Genomic DNA, 21,569 nt, shown 5'->3' on the forward strand with positions numbered 1-21,569 from the left:
TATTTGATCACCTCTGAGTTTTTTATTTTTTGTGCTAGAAACCAAAAAAGAATGACAATTTTGAAAAAAAAAAACAATATTTTTGACTTTTTGCTATAATAAATATTCCAAATTGGCGGCAATCTGCGATTTTTTGTAGTATTGTGACGGACAAATCGGACACTTTTGACACATTTTTGGGACCATTGGCATTTATACAGTAATCAGTGTTATAACAATGCACTGATTACTGTGTAAATGTCACTGGAAGGGAAGGGGTTAACACTAGGGAGCAATCAAGGTGTTAAATGTGTGTTCTCTCAGTGTGTTCTAACTGTATGGGAATAGGACTAAGTAGGAGAGGAGACATATCACTGTTCCTCCTTAGTAAGAACAAACGGCATGTCTCCTCTCCTCTGACAGCACAGGGATTTGTGTGTTTACACACACAGATCCCCATGCTGGCGCTCGTACACGCGATCGCGCTTGGCCAGCGGCGATTGCGACCGCCTGGCCATTTACCTACACTAACAAAAACCTAATCACTACCAATTCTAGCACACTAGAGTGTGCTATAATATGTTCTGGACTTTGGAAAGTTATGGCACCCTGATGTCATTACTCACAGTTGCCAACAGTCCTGATGTGTCCGGGACATTTACAGAATTTAAACCCATGTCCCGGTCTGAGCCTGTCCCGACCAGAATCCTGGAAAATAGTTTTTGTCCCAGGAAGGGTGTCTGATACCCCATATCAAAAGTCGCACCCCATCTACCGTCACCCGGTGCCATCCTAGGCCGCCCACATAGTACGTTTGGTGGGCTGGTAGTCGGGACTGGGTAATGGAGGGAGAGGGAGAGAAGTAACAGACAACTACAGTCAGCTACTGGTTGCCTGTATGTAGTATGCAGCATACTCACTCTCTCTCTCTTTCTTTCTCTCTCCCTCCATCCCTCTTTCTTTCTTCCCTTCTTTCTCCCTCCACCCCTCTTTCTTTCCTTTTCTCTTTCTTTCTTTTTCTCTTCCTCTATTCCTATATCTTTCTTTCTCTCTCCCTCCATCCCTCTTTCTTTCCTTCTCTCTTTCTTTCTATCTCCCTCCATCCCTCTATCTTTCTTTCTTTCTCTCGTTCTTCTTTCTCCCTCCTTCCATCCCTCTTTCTCTCTCCCTCCATCTGTTTTTTTTCTTTCTTTTCTTTCTTTCTTTCTTTCTTTTTTTCTTTCTTTCTTTCTTTCTTTCTTTCTTTCTTTCTTTCTTTCTTTCTTTCTTTCTTTCTTTCTTTCTTTCTTTCTTTCTTTTCTTTCGTTTCTTTCTTTCTCACTCTCCCCCATCCCTCTTTCTTTCTTGCCTGCTCTCTTTCTTTATGTCTTTCTCCCTCCATCTCTCCATTCTTTCTTTCCTTCTCTCTTTATTTTTTTTCTCCCACCTTTTTTCCTTCTCTTTCTTTCTTTCTCTCTCCATCCCTCTTTCTTTTTCTTTTATTTTTGCTATCTGCCTCCCTCCATTACTTTTCCTCTTTCCCTCCATTCCTCTTTCTCTCTCTCTCTCCCTCCATCCCTCTCTTTCTTTGTTTCTCTTTCCCTCTTTCTTTCCTTCTATTTTTCTTTCCTTCTTTCTTTCTCTCTTCCTCCCTCTCTGGCCCTCCATCCCTATTAATCTTTCTTTCTTACTCCCTCCATCCCTCTTCCTTTGTTGTATCTACTCTCCCTTTGTCCCTCTTTCTTTCTTTCTTTCTTTCTTTCTTTCTTTCTTTCTTTCTTTCTTTCTTTCCTTCCTACACCATAAGAACAATCATAGCGGCTGTTCCACCTCTTGACCGTTCTTACAGGTGGTGAAAGGGGACACCCCCCTCCCGCTGCCCTCTGGTGCTTCTACCGATTCACTGCTTTGATCAGTGAGTCGGAGAATGAATCCGCCGGCCCCGAATGGTGACCATAGAGATTTCCGGTGGACCAGATGGCCGCCGGAGTCTCTATGATCATCTGAGGTTGGGCGCTATGTTATGACGTCACTCCCGGCGTTGGCATTCAAGCGCATGGTGCCACCTCGACTGGAAAGCCAAGATCGCTTCAGCCTAGAGGTGAGATGTGGGGTCCCCATATCCCCATGTGGTTGACCCCATATCTCTGTAAGGAGGACCGATCATGCCATATTCTTATTACAAGTTTACATTCCTTGTAATTTGGAATAAAAGTGATCTTTTTTTTTTTAAAGTGTCAAACTAAAAAAAGCAAAGAAAAATTAACAATTAAAAAAAAAAGCCCCTGTCCCCGTGTTCTCGCATACGTAAGTCCCACCCACATATGAAAATGGTGTTCAAGCCACACATGTGAGGTATCGCCATGAACGTTAGAACGAGGGAAATAATTCTAACCCTGGACCTCCTCCATAACTCGAAACATGTAACCAGTAAAAAATTTCAAGCATCGCATTTTAAGTACCGAAGTTTGGCCCCATTCCATGAGCATGTGCAATTTTAAAGCGTGACATGTTAGGTATCTATTTACTCGGTGTAACTTCATCTTTCACACTATGCAAAAACACTGTGCTAACTTTAATGTTTTGGGGGTTATTTTTAAGCATGAAACTGTTTTTTTCCTAAAAAAAAGTGTTCGAAAAATTGCTGTGCAAATACCGTGCGAGATAAAAAGTTGCAACAACCACCATTGTATTCTCTAGGGTCTTTGCTAAAAAAAAAAACATATATAATGTTTGGGGGTTCTATGTAATTTTCTAGCAAAAAAAAAATGACGAATTTTACATGAAGGAGAGAAATGTCAGAATTTGCCTGGGTGGGAAGTGGCTAAACAAAGTCAAAAAACTTTGTAGTAAAATACTTTTTATAACACCATTCGGTGTCCTGGTCACTTTAAAAATCCCACTTTCCCAAGGGGGTTCCTCCTTTTTCTGTATAACTGGGATGTGGTGATTCTTTGGATGGTGGGACCTATTTCTCATGCCCCCAATGGATGGGCGGCCACTGCGCGGCCCGCTTGTCCTTACCTCGCAATGAATGTACCTGTCATAGTACATAGGGGCAGGCTCTGGATAATAATGATAAATAAAGACATTTGCTGCTCTCTGATGTGAGTTTGGTAGAACTATGAGCTCATCTGGCCGAATCAATAGAATGCTTCCCATTGCCTGTTATAAGCCGCGGCGATCGCCAGGGGGCAGCAGAGAGTGGAGCCCGCAGCCTCCCACCTGTAGCCCGGGGAGAGTAGAAGGGAAGCGGAGGATGGAAGCGGGGGAAGTTTGGATGGATGACATGACGGGTGCAGCGCCGGAGTGTATTCGTATGAAGTGAGATCCGGGGAGAACACAGGCAATCAGTATAAAGGAAGCGGCAGATCTGGGTAGCAGCTATTGTAAAGCCGCTGGATGACAGAGCAGAGACAAGCCTGCGACCCGATAGCTTGCAATCCAGATTGTAGAGACATCGTCTGGAATTGCGATCAGATCAGTGCCAGCCTGTAAGGGGAACAGTGCCAGCCTGAGAGGTGAGCAGTACCAGCCTGAGAGGTGAACAGTGTCAGCCTGAGAGGTGAACAGTGCCAGCCTGAGAGGTGAACAGTGTCAGCCTGAGAGGTGAACAGTGCCAGCCTAAAGAGGTGAACAGTGCCAGCCTGAGAGGTGAGCAGTACCAGCCTAAGAGGTGAGCAGTGCCAGCCTAAGAGGTGAACAGTGCCAGCCTAAAGAGGTGAAGAGTGCCAGCCTGAGAGGTGAGCAGTGCCAGCCTGAGAGGTGAACAGTGCCAGCCTAAAGAGGTGAACAGTGCCAGCCTGAGAGGTGAACAGTGCCAGCCTAAAGAGGTGAGCAGTGCCAGTCTAAAGAGGTGAGCAGTGCCAGCTTTGTCTATGAGCCCCATACCCGGAGATATCAGGGCATTGCCAGGTTTGGGGAGGATCTGCTGAACATCTGCTGGCCATCAGGACAACCCAGTTCCAATCCACCCCACCCAAGGGAAGAGGAATTGACCAGGGGTAGGAAAGTCCTAGTGTTTAGGCTACTTTTAGTTCCTTTGGATTTGTAAGTTTTAAATATACTGGCTAGCTAATGATATAACTTCCACTGTTCCAGCTCTTGAAGTTTTAGAACACTCTGCCTTGATGGTACCTTAGTTTGTAAGCCACAACCATGGAAGATAAAAGCAAGCAGTGCCTACAGGACCCTATGTGCCTAGGAATAGAATCCAACCATTACATAGGTAGCCATGGAAGACATCAGGTGGACTTCTTGGAGGAGATGGTGGACCCTGGGGAAATTTCATTGGACAGCCTGATGTTTCAGAGACCAGAGGATGAGGTCTCCTATCAGAAGAAGGGAGGAGGACCAGCATCCTCTGATAACAATGAGCTGGAGAAGGTCCTGGACTCCATCCTGGACACCTCATCATCCAGTCACCTCCACCCATGGGCTGATTATGTCATTCCGGAGTTCCAGGAAATCCCGGGGACATCTGCAGCCTCGACCAAGACCCTTGGTGACCTCACAACTGATAAAAAGGAGGCTGGAGTTTGGACTGGGGCCACAGCATCTGAAAATAAGAGCATTCCTTCTTCAGTGCCTAAAGAGCAGGACAAAGCCACCCTGGAGTATAGTATAGAAGGTCACTTGGAAGGGAAGGGTAGGAGCCATGGAGTGTTGACTTTGCCACCTGATGGAAGCTTAAGCATGCCTATGTTGCCTGGAAGTGCGATATACCTGCCTGGTCAGCCCAGGCACATTGAGGACAATGACAACTTTGACCGAAAGCCTTCTCCATGCTCGTCCCAGCATTTATCCCCATACCCATGTCACAGTTCCTGCTCACACCATGATGGCAAAATCAAACAGGAAGATTCCTTGTATCCAGAATATGGATTGCCATCATCCAATCCTGCAACACCAGGTCCTGACCCTTCTCTGGAATATATCTGCAAAACTGAGACTGCAGAAGCATATGAAAATTTCAGATCTACCCTAGGTAAATCATCCGATAATTCCATTCCTGTTTTACCAACTTCTTCTACCACTTCCCAAAACCTCTACCAACCCCTGAGCCTCAATGGCCATCAGCAAATTGCCTACCAATCAGGAACTGCAAAAGATGCCTTCCTACCCCAGCTTCATCTATCCTATGAACAATATTCCAGGTACGTGCTCATTTTTCTGAGTAGAAGACTTTCCTAGAGATGCACTCCGTTTTTTAAGACCGAGTATGAGTACCGATACTTTTTCTCAAGTACTCGCTGATACCAATTACTGATACCTATTTTTAGTGTCATGTTATAGTTTTTTTAGAGCTTGTTCAAACCATACATGGATGAAAATGACACAGATTTCACTTGCAGAAACATCAGTTTCACATCAGTTTTCATGTGTGTTCAGTGAGTATTTACAGCCTGTTTACATATGTGCTGGTCAGTCACAGTGCGATTTGAAAAAGGAATCCTGTGCGATTTCAGTCCGGTTCAGTTGCGATTTCTAATCGAATACACTACAATTCACAATGCAATCACACCAGAACCGCTGAACAAAATCGCACCGCCCGGGCTTTGAAGTCGCACCACCACATATGTGAACCAAGTCATACGAACGGAGTCTGAAGGTTTTAGTAACGGAGCATTTGCAAGAGTACAGTACAAGTACTTGTGAAAAATGCTTAGACTCGTCACTGATACCGGTATCGATGCAACGCTACTTCTAACTATCTCTTTTAATAGAGTAGAAGTAGAAGTTTGTATTCAATACATTTCATTTACACCCTCCTGCCCCATAATTTTTTTTGTAATACCTGTGAAATTAAATAAATATTATTATTAGAATATAAATGCAGACAGCAAAAAATTGTAGTGACCCCTAACACTAATACAATAGTGGTCAATGCTCCCTTGCATTGGTAGGAGATACATTTACCATTTCTCAAGGAATCTCTAGCAACCTCTGGAGCAGTGATTCTCAACCAGGGTTCCTCCAGAGGTTGCTAGGGGTTCCTTCAGCATTGGGCAATTTCTGCCTCTCAGATAAGTTCCCACTGACACCATTGATCGCTTTAGCTATCTGTAAGGAGGTAATTCTTCCCAATGACCACAAGTGTAAGGAACATTCTTCCCACTGACCATCACACGAATGTATCATGGGTTGTAGATTTCTAATTTTTAGCAGTGGTTCCTCGAGACTGGAGAACTATTTCAAGGGTTCCATTGTGTTGAAAAGGTTGAGAAAAGCTGCTCTGGGGAAACCCTAGGGTTGCTCTAATCCAGAGGGATCCATTTAATTTATCCCACTTCTTTCAGATCCCTCGAGAATTAACAACAATATGCATAATGGGACCTTAAAAGGCTACTTTGCTGGTAACTGTCATGAGTGGTGTGGCTGACAGATCATTGACATTGTGGTATTTTATCTACAATTTTGAAAAGTTTGATATATTTTTAGCCCATGTGTTTGTGTCTTGTCACTATATCGCCCTCAATAGTTCTTACATTGAACATTTTCCCATGGCCAATGATTGTATAGGCCAGTAAAGAAATAGTAAGTTTAATATATTAAAGCGGAGGTCCACCCTAAAATGGACCTTCCGCTCATCGGAACCCTCCCCCCCTCCGGCGCCACAATTGGCACCTTTCAGGGGGGAGGGGGGTGCAGTTACCTGGATAATCCAGGTAACTGCACCCACTTCCGGGATAGCTCTCTGCGGAAAGGGGCGTACATTACGCCCCTTTCCGCAAGTGCCCGCCCCCTTCCGCAAGTGCCCCGCTGCCTGCTGGGAAACACACAGATCCCAGAGGCAGCGGGGACCGTCCTTATTGCGCAGCGCGGCTCGCGCATGCGCAGTAGGGAACTGGGAAATGAAGCCGAAAGGCTCCATTTCCTGATTCCCATACCCAAGATGGCGGCGGCAGCACCCGAGTGACGATCTAGAGATCGGCTTCGGGTGCCGACATCGCGGGCGCGCTGGACAGGTAAGTGTCACTATTTTAAAAGTCAGCAGCTGCAGTATTTGTAGCTGCTGGCTTTTAAAAAAAAAAAAAAACACGGAGTCCCGGCGGACTCCCGCTTTAACTACTAAACAATTTTGGTGCTGTCTGTTGGCTTTATCTTCACTCTTGTTCATGCCTGTTGTGATTAGGTGGTTACTATTATGCCCATTGGCCAAAGCACCACTACTTAGGATTTATTTCAGTTCTACTGCCTACAAATCAGTCTCCTATTATCTTTTATGGGGTCCTGATTGTTCACGTTGTCAGGTAGATCTATATATTTGTGCATGAAGGTTCATGCTTCAAGGACATAGATCTACTTCTAATAGACCTACTGTATATCCTAAAGATCAACTTCAGTTAGTTTTTTTTTTTAACCACTTAAGGACTGGAAGATTTACCTCTCTTAATGACCAGGCCATTTTTTGCGATACGGCACTGCGTCGCTTTAACTGACAATTGTGCGGTCATGCAATGTTGTACCCAAACAAAATTGACGTCCTTTTTTCCCCACAAATAGAGCTTTCTTTTGGTGGTATTTGATCACTTATGCGGTTTTTATTTTTTTAAACAAAAAAAGACTGACATTTTGAAAAAAAAACAAAACAATATTTTTTACTTTTTGCTATGATACATATCCAAACATGTACTGCTATAAGGCTCACTTAAAGTGATATTAAAGTCTTGTTTTTTTGTTGTTGTTTAAAAATAATAAACATGTTATACTTATCTGCACTGTGCAGTGGTTTTGCACAGAGCAAACCAGATCCTCCTCATCTCGACAAATTTCTTCATCAGTTTAGGCCAATATGTATTCTTCTACATATTTTTGGTAAAAAAAAAAAATTGCAATAAGCGATTATTGATTGCTTTGTGCAAAAGTTATTGCGTCTACAAAATAGGGGATAGATTTATGGCATTTTTATATATTTTTTTTACTAGTAATGGCGGTGATCAGCGATTTTTAGCGGGACTGCCACATCGCGGCACACCGATCGGTAAACTTTTGCCCTTTTTTTTGGGACCAGTGACATTTATACAGCAATTAGTGCTATAAAAATGCACTGATTAATGTATAAATGACACTGGCAAGGAAGGGGTTAACACTAGTGGTGATTAAGGGGTTAAGTGTTCCCTAGGGAGGTGTTTCTAACTGTGGGGGGAGTGTACTGACTGGAGAAGGAGAGAGATCGCTGTTCCTGATCACTAGGAACAGCAGATCTCTCTGTACTCCCCTGTCAGAACGGGGATCTGTCTGTTTACATTCATACGTTCTGGCTCTCTGTGGAGCGATCGCGGGTGGCTGGCAGACATCGCGGTTGCTGGCCACGCGCATCGGCTCCCCCGCCGTGCAGCGGGCGTGTGCCTGCTATAGCTTCTGAAGGAGCCGATGTACCGGTACAGCGGTTTGCGGGAACGAGACGACCTGCCGCAGTATAATGACTGCGGCTGGTCGGCAAGTGGTTAAAAGCAGCAGTTACAAATACTGTAGCTATAGGTGTAGTTATGACTGCTCTCAAAATATTTTGTGAAAAGTGATAAAAATATGTGCACATTTGTTACATCAATAAAATAAATGAGTATATCTAATCAAGTGTCAATATCAGAATAAAATGTTAAACTGTAACTAAAGTGATGGTACAAACACAAATATTAGCACAACTTACTGCTCAAACAAAAGCAACTCTATATAGCAAAATAATCAGTTCTAAAAAACAAAATGTTGCAAAACAAATTATACAAATAAATGTTGAAAAACTTGATAATGACGTCCAAAGTCACAACTAAATAGTGCAAATAAAGTCTCACTTACATTTTTCTGTGTCATACCCAACACAAGGGGAAAAGAGCATGGTTAAATCAAAACGAGCACCACCGCCTCCAGCCACTCACACAGGCTGCCAGCCACCTGGGGCTAGTACAAGGTGACATCACTCAATGCCCTGGCCAACGCTTTTCAATGTAACGTCGCCATCAGAAGTGGCATGTTTTTGCTTGAGCAACTTAAGTTGAGCTAATATTTATGTTTGTACTGTCACTTTATTTACAGTTTAGACTCTGTTCACACCTAGGCATTTTTGGACGTTTCTCTGCTGTAAGCCTCAGCTCTAAAAACACCCAACAAGACAAATCACATTCATTTCAATGGCCCGTGTTCACATCTGAGCGTTCTGTCATCTGAAGAAAAACATCTGAAGCTCAAAAAAGTACAGGAGCTTATTTTTTGGCAGATTACAGGCTGTTTCTGCTTTTTACATTGGTGACCTTTTGACCTGTACAAAATTGCGGCAAAAATCGTGCGACTTTTTGGCTGAAAATAAAACAAAAGATTAGGCGTGTTTTTAGTGATTGGTTCTGCGGCCTCCATTGACATGTGATGCGGAGCTCAGGAGGCTACGGGGAGGGAGTGGGCAGAGCAAGGGATGTCATCCTGGCCTAGGCAAGGATTGCGGAAGTGGGTACTTATTAAAATTAGTACTCATTTCCCACTTCTCCTATAGGGACCTCTAACTCAGTTACAGGCTTGGAGGGGGACAAAACCAACAGCAGTTCTCTTTTTGAGCAGTGGTGACCTGTAATGCAGGGCACAGCGGCACTGCCCCCCTATCTATGACTCTGTCCCCCTAATCTACATAAGGGGCCCGGGATGCATGGATTGCAATGTGTTGTTTTTTTTTAACCACTTAACAACCGCCCATTGCCGATTAACGGCTTCAGGGCTGTTCTTTCACTATGAGAGGCCGTTAATTAACTGCCTCCCAGAATTCTGCTCTCGCGCGCCCCCTGGGGCGCGCACACGAGAGCATCCGTGACCGCTGGGTCCAGTGGACCCGGCGCATCACGAATCACGGTAAACGGCCGCTCATCGCGGCCGTTTACCACGTGATCGCTCCGTCAAATGACGGAGCGATCACTTGTAAACAAGCCGGCGTCATGTTATGACGCCGGTTCCTCCCTCCCCCTCTCTGTACTGATCGGTACAGCGGAGGGGGAAGAGATCGGTGTCAGCAGCGATGTGGGCTGCATCTGCAGTGCCCACATCGCTGCTCACCGAAAATTAACCCCTCAATTCCCTGCCAACACTCTGCAATACCCTGCAATACTCTGCAATACCCTGCAATACTCTGCAACGCCCTGCAACACTCCGCAATGCCCTGCAACACTCCGCAATGCCCTGCAACACTCCGCAACACCTTGCAACACTCCGCAATACCCTGCAACACTCTGCAACACTCTGCAATACTCTGCAACACTCTGCAACACCCTGCAACACTCTGCAACACCCTGCAATACTCTGCAATACCCTGCAATACTCTGCAACGCCCTGCAACACTCCGCAATGCCCTGCAACACTCCGCAATGCCCTGCAACACTCCGCAACACCTTGCAACACTCCGCAATACCCTGCAACACTCTGCAACACTCTGCAATACTCTGCAACACTCTGCAACACCCTGCAACACTCTGCAATACCCTGCAACACTCTGCAACACCTTGCAACACTCCGCAATACCCTGCAACACTCTGCAACACCCTGCAACACTCTGCAACACCCTGCAACACTCTGCAACACTCCGCAATACCCTGCAATACTCTGCAACACTCTGCAACACTCTGCAACACCCGCCAATACCCTGCAACACTCTGCAATGCTCTGCAACACCCGCCAATACCCTGCAACACTCTGCAATGCTCTGCAACACCCGCCAATACCCTGCAACACTCTGCAATGCTCTGCAACACCCGCCAATACCCTGCAATGCTCTGCAACGCAATACTCTGCAACGCCATACTCTGAGATACCCAGCCATACTCTGAGATACCCAGCCATAGTCGTGATACCCTGCAATACCCAGCCATAGACATCCCCATGTGCTCGCATGCAGAAGCGAACGCATACGTAAGTCCCGCCCACATATGAAAACGGTGTTCAAACCACACATGTGAGGTATCGCTGCGAACGTTAGAGCGAGAGCAATAATTCTAGCCCTAGACCTCCTCTGTAACTCAAAACATATAACCAGTAAAAAAAAATTAAAATTGTCGCCTATGGGGATTTTTAAGTAGCGACGTTTGGCGCCATTCCACGAGCGTGTGCAATTTTGAAGAGTGACATATTAGGTATCTATTTACTCAGCGTAACTTCATCTTTCACATTATGCAAAAATTGGGCTAACTTTACTGTGTTTTTTTTTTTTTAAGCACAAAACTGTTTTTTTTCCAAAAAAAAGCATTCGAAAAATTACTGCGCAAATACCGTGCGAGATAAAAAGTTGCAAAGACCACCATTGTATTCTCCAGGGTGTTTGCTAAAAAAACATATATAATGTTTTGGAGTTCTATGTAATTTTCTAGCAAATAAATGATGATTTTTACATGTAGGAGAGAAATGTCAGAATTGTCCTGGGTGCTCCAGAACACCTGATGGCGCTCCATGCATGTTGGGCCTCTGTATGTGGCCACACTGTGTAAAAGTCTCACACATGTGGTATCGCCATACTCGGGAGTAATAGCAGAATGTGTTTTGGGGTGTAATTTGTGGTATGCATATGCTGTGTGTGAGAAATAACCTGATAATATGACAATTTTGTGAAAAAAAAAAAAAAAGTAAAAAAAATCTTGATTTTGCAAAGAATTGTGGGAAAAAATGACAACTTCAAAAAACTCATCAGGCCTCTTACTAAATACCTTGGAATGTCTTCTTTCCAAAAAGGGGTCATTTGGGGGGTATTTGTACTTTTCTGGCATGTTAGGGTCTCAAGAATTCAAATAGGCCGTCAGTACTTCAGGTGTGATCAATTTTCAGATATTGGCGCCATAGCTTGTGGACTCTATAACTTTCACAAAGACCAAATAATATCCACCAATTTGTACTTATTTTTACCAAAGATATGTAGTGGTATAAATTTTGCCCAAAATTTATGAAGAAAAAATTACTAATCTGCTAAATTTTCTAACAGAAACAAAGAAAAATTCATTTTTTTACAGAATTTTCGGTATTTTTTCTTTTATAGCACAAAAAATAAAAAACCCAGCGGTGATTAAATACCACCAAAAGAAAGCTCTATTTGTGTGAAAAAAAGGACAAAAATTTTATATAGGTCCAGTGTTGCATGACTGAGTAATTGTCATTCAAAATGCGAGAGCACCGAAAGCTGAAAATTGGTCTGGTTATTAAGGGTGTTTAAGTGCCCAGTGGTCAAGTGGTTAAAGCACTTGATTAAAGCATTGTCACCCCCCAGTTGTGTGACAATAGCAATATATTATTCGCTATTGTCACACTGATTCTCCTCACGGCCAATCAGGATGCAGGTCCTGAGACCTGTTTCCCAATTGGCCAAAAGGTGAAGCGATCCTATTGGCCTAGGAAGAGGAGATGAGCAGGAGATGCAGGGGAAGCCAGACCGACCCACCAGCCATCACTAGAAGACAGAGGGGGGACACAGAGGCCTGTACACAGAGGAGACGGAGGGGGGGAGCCACAGAGCACCCTCCAAAATGTCATTCCGGGGGCAGCACAGGGTAAGTGAGCTGGCGATTGGGGAGGGGGGTATGGTGTGTGGTGTGGGCTGGAGCAAGAAGGGGGAGGTCTGTGGTCAGGTTCATCTGCCACCCCCCCTGACCGATGGAGCACCAGCCACCACTGTTTTTGAGTGATGCTTCACTTTAGGTGTATTTAAAGTGAAAACCTGAATGCTTAGGACCTCTTCAGGTTTTTTTTATTGCCATCTATTGCTGTCTGTGTAGCCACTGGGGCAATTTACCCTCACTGTTGGTCCTGTTAACTATTTTTTTCCAGGTCAGAATGTGATGGGAATCCATAACCTAAGCGATATTAAAGCGTTGTTTTTTTTTTTTTTTTTTAAATAACAAACATGTTATATTTACCTGGTCTGTGCAATGGTTTTGCACGGAGCTGCCCAGATCCTCTTTTTCTCAGGTCCCACGCCGGCATTCCTGGCTCCTCCCTCCTGTCGAGTGCCCTCACAGCAAGAAGCTCGCTTTGGTGCCTGCTGCCGAGCCGCGGCTCTGTGTATCCATTGACACACTGAGCTGTGGTTCGGCCCCACCTTTCCATCTTCTGATTGGCTCACTGTCTGTGATTGACTGCTGTCAAAAGCCAATCAGGAGTGGAAGTCCCAGATAGACAAGGCTCTCATGCACATCCATGGATGGAGAGGGGGCTCAGGTATGTATGGGGGGGGGGGACGCTGCACACAGAAGGTTTTTTACCATCTATTAAATCTTCTGCCCTTGTTGTTTTAACATTGGATAGTAAAACATTTTTATTCTGCCAGTAAATACCTTATACAGCCCACTTTCTATTTCTTGTCTGTTCATTAGCCTAGGCTTATGAAATCATGCACAGCTCTTTCTCTAACTCTCATGAGAGTTTGCCAGGAAGGGAGGGGGGTTAGTCATAAGAGGTCCAATGAAAGCTGCAGGGCTGCAGAGCTGGAGGTGTGGCTCTGTGTGTCTGTGTAAATCCAGGAAGTGAACAGGCAGCGGCTTCAGCTGCCCACAGTTAGAATGGATGCAGCCAGACTTAGTGGAGGGATATCTCTGCAGCATATTTGGCAAGTACAGAATCACAGTATATATAAAACAAAATGCAAAGTGGTTGGAGGGAAGCTTCATAATGGAAAAATATGTTTTTATTGCAATTTATGTGATCAGACTGCAGTTATTCTTTAACTTGGTTCCTCTAAGCTCAGGCTGTCCTGGATGCACTTCCCACATGTAACAGAACAGTGAAAGGAAAAGCAGCATAGAAGTTAGCTTGTCTCTCCCCTCATATTGGCATGCTTCTTGTCAGCACATAAACTGATTGGCTCCTGGTGCTGCTTCACACTCCAGCTCTGCTGCAAAGGGTCCTCAAGAGGCTGATCTCAGGTCAATTTAGGATAATGGCATTTAAAAAATAAATGTAATGATGTATAATAAATACAGAGCTGCATAATTTGTGTCTTTTATATCTGCCTGGAGTTCAGCTTTAAGGCTCCATTCAGACCTGGGCGTTCCGAGTCATGAGCGGAATCACAGTGATTCCGCCTGTGATTCAAAATTGTCATGCGATAATCGTGGCAAAATCGCACAGCGTTTGGGGTGCCATTGAGAAATAACGGCATCACAAACGCGCATGTTTTGCAGGCAGACTCACAGTGATTCCACTCGCAATTCAGATCACCCAGGTGTGAATGGAGCCTAAAAGTCTTTGGAGAAAACCTGTACTCAAAACCTTCCACTCCTCCATGACGACATCATGGAGCTGGTGGATGTTAGAGATCATGTTGGAATACTGCCCTGCGGCCCAATCTCTAAAGGGAGGGGATCATGCTCTGCTTCAGTATGTCACAGTACATATTGGCATTCATGGTTCCCTCAATGAACTGTAGCTCCCCAGTGCCGGCAGCACCCATGTAGCCCCAGACCATGACACTCCCACCATCATGCTTGACTGTAGACAAGACACACTTGTCTTTGTACTCCTCACCTGGTTGCCGCCACACACGCTTGACACCATCTGAACCAAAATACGCTTATCTTGGTCTCATTAGACCACAGGACATGGTTCCAGTAATCCATGTCATTAGTCTGCTTGTCTTCAGAAAACTGTTTGCAGCCTTTCTTGTGCATCAACTTTAGTAGAGGCTTCCTTCTGGGACAACAGCCATGCAGAGCAATTTGATGCAGTGTGCAGCGTGGGGTCTGAGCACTGACAGGCTGACCCCCCCACCCCACCCCTTTAACCTCTGCAGCAATGCTGGTAGCACTCATACATCTATTTTCCAAAGACAACCTCTGGATATGACACTGAGCACGCGCACTCAACTTCTTTGGTCGACCATGGCGAGCCCTGTTCTGAGTGGAACATGTCCTGTTAAACCACTGTATGGTCTTGGCCACCATACTGCAGCTCAGTTTCAGGGTCTTCTTATAGCCTAGGCCATCTTTATGTAGAACAACAATTATTTTTTTAGATCCTCAGAGAGTTCTTTGCCATGAGGTGCCATGTTTAACTTCCAGTGACCAGTATGAGAGCGTGAGAGCGGTAACACGAAATTTAACACACCTGCTCCCCATTCACACCTGAGACCTTGTAACACTAACGTGTCACATGACACCGGGGGGGTAAAATGGCTAATTGGGCCCAATTTGGACATTTTCACTTAGTGGTGTACTCACTTTTGTTGCCAGCGGTTTAGACATTAATGGCTGTGTGTTTAGTTATTTTGAGGGGACAGCAAATGTACACTGTTATACAAGCTGTACACTCCCTACTTTACTACTTTACATTGTAGCAATGTGTCATTTCTTCAGTGCTGTCACATGAAAAGATCTGGGTGGATATGGGTACCCGCTCCCCCCCCCCCCCCCCCAAAAAAAAGTTCACAAATTGATGGGGGAGGGAGGCAGAAAAATTGAACCTCCCTTTAGGAGTGAAGTTCTGCTTTAAATCTTTTTATGCGGAGATATAAAGCCAGGTCATTCTGTCACTTGATACAATGTAATTCCAAGTATTGTTCTGGGTTACTAGGCAGAGATAATGATCGCTGTGCAGAACACAAGGACCCGTGATAACAGCACCCAGAACTGTGCCGATTTACACAGTAACCCTTTCTAATGTTCAATATTAACCACTGAGACAAAGTCATAGATTCATAAATTAATTTTCCACAGCGGGCCGACATACTGGAGTGTTACTTGCAGTAATAGAGGACTACATGGAATAAACAATGATCGCGGGCAAGCACTTCCGTATTTTCTTTTGAAAATATTTTTTAGGATTGGAATAGTCTTTACAGTTCATTCATCTAAAGCAGCCTTTCTTAACCCTTTCAACACAGAGGAACCCTTGAAATAGTTCTCCGGTCTCAGGGAACCCCTGCTAAAAATTAGAAATCTACAACTCATGATGCATTAGTATGGTGACCAGTGGGAAGAATGGTCCTTACACTTGTGGTCATTGGGAAGAATTACCTCCTTACAGATAGCTAAAAAGATCAATGGTGTCGGTGGGAACTTATCTGAGAGGCAGAAATGGCCCAATGCTGAAGGAACCCCTAACATCCTCTGGAGGAACCCTATGGTTCCACTGAACCCTGGTTGAGAATCTCTGATCTAAAGGGTGCTTGAGAGAAGAATCATGTAGCACCCATAAATCCAAACATGCTGCGTATTTTAGGTTCTCTGTCCAGTTTTTATTGTTTATTTTCTTACTTTTTCACGTAAAAAACACAGTTTATATATATATATATTATTATTATTATTATTATTTTTACAGAAATACATATGCGTGTATTTCTAATGTTTGCACACAAGATTCACACAACATTCACCCAGGGTATAAGCAGATCTTCACGGCATCTGAACACCACAAACCAAAAACACTACTTCATTTTTAATATTCAAAGCGGATTCCCCTACCCATCCATGTCTCCATGCTTTATTTGGTTGAGAAGTCACTTTGAAAAACAACCCCCTAGTATTTCTAGCCATGGCCATCTTAAAGCAGGGTTCCACCCTAAAGTGGAACTTCCGCTCATCAGAACCCTCCCCCCCTCCGGTGTCACAGTTGGCACCTTTCAGGGGGGAGGGGGGGCGCAGATACCTGTCTAAGACAGGTATTTGCACCCACTTCCAGGCATAGACTCCCACAGGAGTCTATGCTTCTTCCTGTCCCTGCGCGCTGTCTGCTGCGACACACACGGTTCCCAGAGACAGCACAGACAATTCCTATTGCGCTGCGCGACTCGCGCATGTGCAGTAGGGAACCGGGAAGTGAAGCCGCAGCGCTTCACTTCCTGATTCCCTCACCTAGAATGGTGGCGGCAGCAGCCGAGAGCCAAGCAATCGATCGGTCTCGGCTGCCGACATCGCTGGATCCTGGGACAGGTCCATTCATTAAAAGTCAGCAGCTGCAGTATTTGTAGCTGCAGGCTTTTAATAAAAAATTTTCACAGTGAAATCCCTCTTTAAGCAAGAGCAGATGATTCATGTAGCATTTACTTCCCGAAATTCATCTGCCCTTAGCTCAGGCATGCATGCATTAGAGTGTGCTTAGCTGAGAAAAACACTCCTCCTTTCCTGAAGACTCCTGGGATCTATGCATCTTTTGCCTAGGCAAAGAACCTGGAAGTAAATATTATATACTTTCCTACAATGAGGGGAAAAAAGTATTTGATCCCCTGCTGATTTTGTACGTTTGCCCACTGACAAAGAAATGATCAGTCTATAATTTTAATGGTAGGTATATTTTAACAGTGAGGCCGCGTACACACGGGCGGACTGTTCGCCCAACTTTGTTCGTCAAACAATCCGACAAACAGTCCGCTCAAAATTTGCATGAACGGACTTGACCACACACGATGAACGAACAGTCCGCTGAAAGCGTGCGCGATGACGTGAACGGCACGTACGACGGGACTAGAAAAACAACGTCCTATACACTGCAATGCAACCTTCGGCCGTGTAAACCCTTTCTGAGTATGCGCGATACTTAGTCCGTCCAACTTGCCTACACACGAGCGGACTGTCCGCTGAAACCAAGTTTGGACGGACAAAACCAAGTTTCAGCGGACTGTCTTACGGAAATTCCGAAAAACTTTGTTCGTCAGACTGTCCGCTGAAACTGTCCGCTGAAGCCCACACACGAGCGGACTGTCCGCTGAAACACTGTTCAGCGGACAAAGTTGGGCGAACAGTCCGCCCGTGTGTACGCGGCCTGAGAGACAAAATAACAACAAAAATCTCCAGAAAAAAAATACGCATTAAAAAAAGTTATAAATTGATTTGCATTTTAATGAGTGAGATAAGTATTTGATCCCCTATCAATCAGCAAAATTTCTGGCTCTGAGGTGTCTTCTATAGAGGTAACGAGCTGAGATTAGGAGCACTTTCTTAAAGGGAGTGCTCCTAATCTCAGCTTGTTACCTGTATAAAAGACACCTGTCCACAGAAGCAATCAATCAGATTCCAATCTCTCCACCATGGCCAAGACCAAAGAGCTGTCCAAGGATGTCAGGGACAAGATTGTAGACCTACACAAGGCTGGAATAGGCTACAAGACCATCGCCAAGCAGCTTGGTGGGAGGGTGACAATGGTGCGATTATTCGTAAATGGAAGAAACGCAAAATAACTGTCAATCTCCCTTGGTCTGGAGTTTAATGCAAGATCTCACCTCGTGGAGTTCCAATGTTCGAGGTGTGAGGAATCAGCCCTCAACTACACGGGAGAATCTTGTCATTGATCTCAAGGCAGGTAGGACCAGAGTCACCAAGAAAACAATTGGAAACACACTACTGAGTTGTGTGCAAACCTGGTGGCCAACTACAAGAAACATCTGACCTCTGTGATTGCCAACAAGGGTTTTGCCACCAAGTACTAAGTCATGTTTTTTTTAAAAGAGGTCAAATACTTATTTCACTCATTAAAATGCAAATAAATGTATAACTTTTTTGAAATGCATTTTTCTGGATATTTGTGTTGTTATTTTGTCTCTCACTGTTAAAATAAAACTACCATTAAATTATAGGCTGATCATTTCTTTGTCAGTGGGCAAACGTACAAAATCAGCAGGGGGTCAAATACTTTCTTCCCCTCACTATATTCTATTTACTAATGCTCGCAGCATGAGAATTAAAATAATCAATGCTGATTGGGAGAGTGAAGTTCAACTTTAAACATTAATGGAATACAATTAGAAAAATGTGTGAAAACCTTTTTTAATTTAACCACATAGTATACAGGCAGGATGTTCGGCATCAAAGTAGCAATATGATTTAGATGAGATATAAATAAATGTAGGCACAAGAAGTGGGACAGAGAGGGACTGTAGCCCAGCAGGAAGGGGTAAAAGGCTGGTTGGGATTTCAGTACTGTAAAGGTGCTGTCATCCCAAGCAGGAATTGGGGAGCACACTGGATTTCGGGCAGATAAGGAAGTATGTATACTTATACTTATCTGTATTTGCAATTTTTGTTGTTTTTAAACCCTGGTTCACACCAGTGCGCAAATTTAAAGCCACTGATCGGTGCAATTTTGATGTGTGATTTCATGCAGCTTGTGGCTTCATTTAACAGAAGTCAATGCAAGTCACAATGAAATCGCAGAAAAGTAGTGCAGGAAACTTATTCAAAGTTGCTGCGACTTGAGTTTCAACAATTTGAACGGTTTTATATATATATATATATATATATATATATATATATATACACACAGTACTGTGCAAAAGTTTTAAGCAGGTGTGAAAAAATAGTGTACATTTTTATTTAATTCCTTCAGAAATAGAAGCGTCAATAGTTTATTTTTAACAAATTAACAGAATTAGTTGAAAAAAGTAAATGAACAGAAGAAAAACCCAAATAAAATCAATATTTGGTGTGACCACACTTTGGCTTCAAAACAGTATCACTTCTTCTAGGTACATTTGCACACAGTTTTTAAAGAACTCGGCAGGTAGGTTGTTCCAAACATCTTGGATGTAGACTGCCTCAAATCCTTCAGTTTTTTTCATGTAATCCCGAACAGACTCGATGATGTCGAGATCAGGGCTCTGTGGGGGCCAAACCATTCCTTCCAGGTTAAAATAGGTTACTGGATGAGACTCAGTAACATCCAGTCGTGGTTTTTATATATATATATATATATATATATATATATATATATATATATATATATATATATTTTTTTTTTTTTTTTTTTTATTTATATTTGAAAGTGAGTAAAGCATAAGTACGCTTACATGTTTCAGCCATGAGGCCTTAACCACTTGACCTCCAGAAGAATTTGCCCCCTTTAGGACCAGAATATTTTTTTGCTATTCAGCATTGCGCTACTTCAACTGGCAATTGCTCAGTCGTACAGTACGCAAATGAAATATATATTCTTTTTTTTCCACACAAGAAGAGCTGTCTTTTGATGGTGTTTGATCACTACTGGGTTTTTTATTATGTAAACAAACAAAAATTGAACATTTGAAATGTATTCTGCAACATGGCTTTGGGGGAAAAAAAATTAAAATTGTGCCTGTGTCCAAATATATATGGACCTAACTGTATATTGGAATAGATGCAGCTATGGACCCTATACTAGTAATTACACTAATCAGTTAATTATAATGTGACTGTGATAGTGTGGGGGGCAATCTGGCACTGACACCGCCGGGGGGACACTGACTGGCACTGACATCGCTAGTGACAATAATACCGTGATCAGTGGTAATACTGTACATTATACTAATGACCCTAATGGGTGACAACCAAAGTAAGCAGCAAGGATCACCTTAGGAACAGGTCCATGTCCCATCTATGGTTAAGACCCAATGGGGCTCTAGTACAAAGCGTAAAAATCCACCAAATGTCTTTTTCGAGGAGCCTTTCAGTGGTAATCATCTCCTCTTAAAAAAACGCTTCACTCCACAAAAAAAGAACAAACTCATATTACCTCTGTGTGTATCCCTGAAATGTTTAGAAACATTAGATATACAGTATTGGACAAAAGTGAGTACACCCCTCATATTTTTGTAAATATTTTATTATATCTTTTCATGTGACAATACTGAAGAAATGACACTTTGCTACAATGTAAAGTAGTGACAGCCATTAATGTCTAAACCGCTGGCAACAAAAGTGAGTACACCCCTAAGTGAAAATACTTGTAGCGATATCCCCAAAGGAGCTGCTTAAGTTTGTTCAGTCCGTTACTCTGCCTTTCAATCCAAAAGAACTGTCTCAGCCCCTCTGGCACACCTAACACACAGTGTACTTGCAAACACAGTAAAAAGGGGGAAAAAAAAAGCACGTTTGTGTACACAGGAAAACAAGCAATTTGCATTTGCATAAGAACCTAGCAGAGGAACCTCCCACCAATGAGCATAGGAAGGAAGGTTGTCCTGCCTACAGGCCATCTGAATTGTAATGGCCCAGGTAGATGTGCCAGGGGGTGAGTTGAGGTTGTCCTCCACTAAACGTTAAAATTAAAAAAGATGGAGTGCTAGAAATGTAGCTAGTGCGATATGGAAATAGTTCAAAGGTCCAGGTGTACCAGTAGGCAAAGTTCATTTATTTTTGAGGCCAGACCAGGGTTTAGGGGTTCTGGTCTGTATCAGTGTGGACAGCCAGCTGTAGAGAGCAGAAGTGGATTTATGGATATGGGTGAGAGCGAGAGAGTGCAGTATGTCAGTTAAAATTCAATGTTTAATAAAAGTAAGATCAGCTCACATTTTGGTGAGATATAATGTGCATGGCATAAGTAGCTTGAGTTCCTGTAATCCAGCTGGGCAGTGGTGGTAGTAAGCAGTTCCCGGAGGCTCCGGTGGTTCCTGAGGCTCTGAGGCTGAAGACAGTGAAGACAGACCAAAATGTGAGTGATCTTACTTTTATTAAACATTGACTTTTAACTGTCATACTGCACTCAGAGTGGCACGGCTCCTCTCACTCCCTCCAATAAATGTGAAGTGAAAACAGCTTCCTCAGAGCTTTCACCCAGAGTATCATAGGTCAGTCTCTTAGGTGGGTGAATAGCTCTTCACTCTCTCTGTTCTTTAGGCTCTGGAGTTACAGGCACACTGGTCTCTGCTTCATCCACAGCCTTTTCTTCTTCCTGCATATCAGCCTCAGCTT

The 21,569-nt window shown here is 43.7% G+C and overlaps 1 protein-coding gene across 1 annotated transcript in view; it reads left to right on the forward strand.

Moving 5' to 3' along the window:
* The first annotated feature begins 3,649 nt into the window (after nt 1–3,649).
* Nucleotides 3,650–21,569, forward strand: part of PGR (progesterone receptor) — a 194,626-nt gene continuing 176,706 nt past the window's right edge. Inside the window, exon 1 of the mRNA XM_077484402.1 lies at nt 3,650–5,114. Coding sequence (XP_077340528.1) covers nt 4,117–5,114 — 998 coding nt within the window. The 5' untranslated portion in view covers nt 3,650–4,116. The remainder of the gene's footprint in view (nt 5,115–21,569) is intronic.

This window comes from Lithobates pipiens, unplaced genomic scaffold, assembly GCF_037356315.1.
Source record: "Lithobates pipiens isolate NorthernLeopardFrog02 unplaced genomic scaffold, aLitPip1_a1.2 Scaffold_16, whole genome shotgun sequence".
Lineage (NCBI taxonomy): Eukaryota > Metazoa > Chordata > Amphibia > Anura > Ranidae > Lithobates > Lithobates pipiens.